Raw genomic sequence first — 5,097 nt, 5'->3', positions numbered from 1 at the left:
GCCAACACTGCGCACTGGGGTAAGGTAAGGTAAGGTAACTCCATACACACGAGGTGGTGGGGCAAGGGGGCGACCGCACTGGGGCGTGGGGCGCTCGCTTTTTGCTGTTCTTCTGCTTGTAGTTGAAGTTGTACGGTAGGGGGGCTCGCCCTGTGGGCGCAGGCCGCGCAGCGGGGCCGGGGCCACGAGCGCGCAAGCGCGGCGGGGCCGCCCCGGCACACGCGCGCCGCACCATAGTCGGCTTTGCCGATCTCCCCGCGCTGCCCTGCTGAGCAGGCACCTCGTCGTGGCACAGATGAGGGGTGGCGCAGAGTGCCTCGAGGGGGACGCCGGCTATGCTGGCACGCGGCTCACTGGGACTGGTGCTGGAGGGCATGCGTTGCAGTGGCCGGCAGCGTTGACAACCCCCTTACAAGGACGGGCTGCAGCACGGTTCCACTGCCAGAGTCATGGAACTTTGAAAGGACCTTGAAGGGGTGTGAAAGGATGGTCCGCGTCACGCCGGCGCCGCGCACCTCTACGCAGAGCCTCATTGGCCGGCGCAGAGTGCCAGCCTTGCCGTGGAAGACCCGTTTCGAGAGCTTGAAATCGAATTCTGCATTGCCCTTCTCGTCGGACACCACCGGGAGCCGCGACCCGTTTGAGCCGAAATCGAGGGCGTCCTCCAGGCTGGAGCGGCAGCTGCTCGCGTGGTCGACCCACGCGACCCACGCGTGCACCCGGGCACCCACCTGCAAGCCGTTTAGCCTGCACTTCAGCATCCGTTCCAGGTTCACCTCCGCGCAGCCGTCGCGAAAGCGCAGCGCCATCTCGGGCTTGGCGTAGGAGTGGAACGCGGTCGGCCGAATAGTGAGCCCATTGACTCCATGGTCGAGGCAGCTCTCGTCATCATTTAGAGAGGGAGGCCGGGGCATCGGGCGTGTCCGTGGCGTGCTGGGAGTGCCATTCATGCTGTCTTCCCTGTCCCCTTGACCAGGCCCTGGCAAGGGCAGGTGCGGTTCCAGCGAACTCGGCAACCTGGAGGCGGATGGCGCCCTGAATAGATTCCACGGAACACCATAGAGCCGACGTGGCGGGGGCGCTGTATGGCATTGGCTCATCTCGGGCAGAGAAGTTGAACCCGCGGGAAAGGACGGCGCCGCCATGGCGCGGATCGCCCGGCCGCAAAAACGAGCGCGCTCCCGCCGCTAATAGTACGAAGCCCGATGCGAATCTTACAACGCTAATAGTAATTGCGACACGGGCTGGAGAAAAGCAAGCTGCGGTTTCCCGTTGGGGTTCTACACCCCTAATTCACACGACGAGATAAAAGGGACGTAATAAGAGGTCAGACAGTACAGGCAGGAGCGTCGTCCAGTGTGGCCGACACGCGACGCCGCTCACAGCTCACATGCAGAGAGATATCACGTACGTATGCCACCGACGAAAGTGGAAAGAGAGAGGAACGTGGTTTGGTCGCGTGGCACCTTCGAGACTCGAACGCACGGCCAGATGTTGTCACCGCTCCACCGCGTCCCTGCGCGCGACCAAACAAAAGCAAGCTGCGAAACGCGCGCTGGCTGTGCCGGCGGGTTCGTGCCCCCGCAGCTCATCGCCACTCCCACAGAGCAGCGCAGCGTGGGCTGGCGCACGACCATGCTCGTCTGAGGGAGGCCGAACCTGCGGGGAGGCCAACGGAGCGCCGTCTCACTCCTCCTCCTCCCCCTCCTCCTCGTCGTCCTCGTCCTCCTCCGCCTCCTCCTCATCCATCTCCTCCTCCTCGGCGGCCTTCTTGCCCTTCTTGCCCTTGCCCTTCGGCGTCGCCGCCGCCTTGCGCTTCTTCCCCTTGCCCTTCTCCTTCTCCTTCTCCTTCTCCGCCTTGTCCTCCTTGCGACGAATCGCATTCGCCACCTCCTCCGCCTACAGCCGAGATTGCGCCGAGGCTGGCCGAGATGGCGCAAGGCGCCGGTGGCGCGCCAGCCTCCCCCTCCGCCTGGATCTTGAAGTCGCGCGCGGTGGTCCGCTTCATGAAGCGGAGCAAGTCGCGCTCCGACGTCTTGGAGAGCTTGACGACGGTCGCCTACAGCCGACGGTCGCCGAGGCTCGCCGAAGCTCGCCGAGGCGTGCGTTACCGGGCGGCGGGCGCCTCAAACTTCTCGAGAGCAAAGACGAGGGCGGGCACGAGTTTGGCCTCGCGCACCACGCGCGCCGCCGTGTCCTCAGACGAGGTCGAGAAGGAGAGGAGGCCGTACATGGCTAGCGTCACACCCGTCTCGCCGCAGACGTGCGAGAGCAGCGCCTGCCGAGGTGCCGCCGAGGTGCCGCCGAGGTGCCGCCGAGGGGCAGCCGAGGTGCAGCCGAGGTGCAGCCGAGGTGCAGCCGAGGTGCAACCGAGCCGTCGAGGTGCAGCCGAGGTGCAGCCGAGATGGAGCCGAGAGGAGGGGGCGTGAGGGCAGCGCCTCGAGCCGCTTCGACGCGCCCTTCTTGCCCTTGTCCACCGCCATCACGCCTACTCGGAGCGCGTGCGCGCGTGAAGAGACGCGTCCGCGCCTCCCGCCCTGGACCGCCGCCGCCGCGCACGCCCTTGAACACGGCGTCCAGCTGCTTGAAGAGGGCCGTGCACAGCTTCAGCAGGCCCTGCGCCGGGCTGCCCTCGATCTGAGACTTGAGCAGCAGGCGCAGCACCGACACCACCTGCGTGTACCGGTCGCAGAGCGCGCGCTCGAGCGCGTCGGCGGCGCGCTCGGCCTCCTTGTCGTCGGCCTCCGGCCGGCGCGCGGCCTGGTCCGAGGGGAAAAAGCGTGACGTGGGCGGCGACTCACGCCTCGCGCCACCCCCCCCCCCTCCCCCCCCTTTGCGTCGGCCCCGCGCACCTCGCCGACGCGGGACAGGTGCGCGTACGCCTGCGAGAGCTCGCCCAGCTCGACCTGTCCAAGGCGAGGCGAGCGGAGGAGCGCTCGTGTCGGCTCTCAGCCCCGGCCGCCTCATCGCGGCGAGTCTCGGCGAATCTCGGCGAATCTCGACCAATCTCGGCGAATCTCGCCCTCGACGGCCGGCGTGAATCTCGGCGAATCTCGGCGAGTCTCGGCAAAGCTAAGCCGACCTCGACAGCCTCGAGCAGCGTGGCGGAGACGCTGTTGGCGCTCCCCTCCTCGAGCATCTCGAGCTTCTCGGGCCGCTCGCCTGTCACACCGCGCCGCGCGCGTGAGGAGCTGCGGGGAGGAGAGAAGAGCAGAGAGGTCACGTGGGTCACGTAGCCACTCACCGCCCTCGCTCTTCGTCCTTGAGGCGGCCGGGAGGTCTCGTGTAGTGTCGGGTCGTGTGGTCTTGGGTAAAACCTCAGGGAGTCTCGGGGAGTCTCGGGAGATCTCGGGAGATCTCGAGATCTCGGGAGATCTCGGGAGATCTCGGGAGATCTCGGGAGATCTCGGCTGCTCCCTCGCCCGGCTCTTCGTCCTTGAGGTTGTCTCCGAGCAAGTGGTGCAACTCCTTGGCGACGGAGAGGCTGCCGGCGCGGTGCGTGCCGCTCGCGCGCTCGAGGCGGAGGTGTGTGGCGAGGAACGCCTTGCGCACCGCCGTCGACAGGTGCGCCTACGCGGGTACCCGTCGCCTCGCCGACCCGCCCACCCCGTCTCCGCGGCCTTGCGCGCCGCCGCCCGTCGGCGGGTGTGCGCGCCTCGCGCCGCAGCACCGCCGCCGACCAGGCCAGGGGCTTCTTGAGGCGGCTGGCGGGGAGGACGGCGCAGAGCTGCGCCGCGATGGCCGTGGCCGCCTCCGCCTGGGGGTGGGCGAGGGGGCTTGGGGGGGGGATGAACAGGGCTGGGTGAGGGGCGCGTGCTGTGCAGTGGGGGGGGCGGAGAGGGGGAGGGGGGAGGGAAAGAGGGGCTGAAGAGGGGATGTGGGGGGGAGGGGGGGGGGGATGAGGGGGGGGGCCTCGCGGTGCGAGTCGTCGTACGCGAGCCTCTCCGCCAGCGGCAGCAGCTCGCGCAGCAGGTGCCCCTCGGCCAGCGCCAGCACCTGCTCACGTCCAGCGCCGTCGTGAAGAGACGCGCCTTCCCGCCAGACGCCGCGCTCCCTCGGCCGGTGAGCGCACGTCCACGCTTGTCGGCGCCTGCGAGCCTACCGCCGCCGGCGAGGCCGCCGCCGGCGAGGCCGCCGCCGGCGTGGCCGTCGGCATGAGCATCGTCCCGAGCGGCAGCAAGGAGGGCGATCCGGTCAGCGCGGAGACGCACGCGCCCGCCGCGTCGAGGACGAGCTGTAGCCGCGATGCCATCGCTGTGCGGTCGCCGCTCTTGGCCGCCGCCGCCTTGCCGCCGCCGCTCTTGCCGCCGCCGCCGCTCTTGCCGCCCGCGGCCTTGCTGCCGCTCGCCTTTGGCGTCTCAACCTCCTTCTCGCCCGTGAGCGGGTTGTTGCCCAGCCGGCCCGACGGCGCCTCCTTGCCGGTCTGCGCCTAACGGCCTCGCACCGCCTCGGTCGGTCTCTCGGAACGTCTCGGCCGGCCGGCGCCTCCACGGCCCGCGCCTCGGCGCGCGGCACGAGCGCGAGCAGCAGTTTGCCGATGCTCGCGACGGAGCGCAGGTCGCGCAAGTGCGCCTCGCTCAGCTGCAGCTGGCCTGCAGACAGAGTGCGGGGAGCGTCGTGGGAGGCGACCTCGCGGCTGTTGGCCTCGCTCGGCTGCAGCAGGCCGGCGCGGATGGCGGCGGCCGCGTCGGCGGCGATGCGGCGCGCCTGCGCCTCGCACGCGCGCAACACGTGCCGCACCTGCAGAGGGAGCCAACACCGGGCCCTCGGACGTGCGCGCCCGAGGGGCATCGAGCACTGGAGAGCACTGGAGAGCACTGGAGAGCACTGGAGAGCACTGGAGAGCACTGGAGAGCACTGGAGAGCACCGGAGAGCACTGGAGAGCACTGGAGAGCAGGGTGTGGTGCCGCAGGGGGCGTGTCCCAGGGGCGCGCGTCTCTTCCGCGAGGCGTGTGGCGGGCAATGCGACGGCGAGGGGCGGGTGCTTGGAGATGTGCGTGCGCCGGGTGGGATGTGGGAGATATGGGGAGATCGCATCTGCCCCTGCCGCACAAAGTGCGAGGCGCGTCCCGAGGACTGGACAGCCTGGTCCGAGG

General features: G+C 69.4%; 1 protein-coding gene across 1 annotated transcript in view; it reads right to left on the bottom strand.

The window, feature by feature from the left end:
- Positions 1-2,488: 2,488 nt before the first annotated feature.
- Positions 2,489-5,097, bottom strand: part of EMIHUDRAFT_457576 (hypothetical protein) — a gene marked incomplete at both ends in the record, with an annotated part of 4,570 nt that continues 1,961 nt past the window's right edge. Inside the window, 10 exons of the mRNA XM_005777728.1 lie at positions 2,489-2,537; positions 2,603-2,760; positions 2,853-2,906; positions 3,113-3,162; positions 3,233-3,261; positions 3,467-3,570; positions 3,671-3,757; positions 4,364-4,429; positions 4,549-4,740; positions 5,054-5,097. The exon at positions 5,054-5,097 is cut by the window's right edge and continues 127 nt beyond it. Of these exons, the coding sequence (XP_005777785.1) occupies positions 2,489-2,537; positions 2,603-2,760; positions 2,853-2,906; positions 3,113-3,162; positions 3,233-3,261; positions 3,467-3,570; positions 3,671-3,757; positions 4,364-4,429; positions 4,549-4,740; positions 5,054-5,097 (833 nt within the window). The remainder of the gene's footprint in view (positions 2,538-2,602; positions 2,761-2,852; positions 2,907-3,112; positions 3,163-3,232; positions 3,262-3,466; positions 3,571-3,670; positions 3,758-4,363; positions 4,430-4,548; positions 4,741-5,053) is intronic.

This window comes from Emiliania huxleyi (assembly GCF_000372725.1).
Source record: "Emiliania huxleyi CCMP1516 unplaced genomic scaffold EMIHUscaffold_257, whole genome shotgun sequence".
In the NCBI taxonomy this organism is placed as follows: domain Eukaryota; phylum Haptophyta; order Isochrysidales; family Noelaerhabdaceae; genus Emiliania; species Emiliania huxleyi.
The sequence above is the reverse complement of the archived record's forward strand: the minus strand, read 5'-3'. Positions and strand labels throughout refer to the sequence as shown.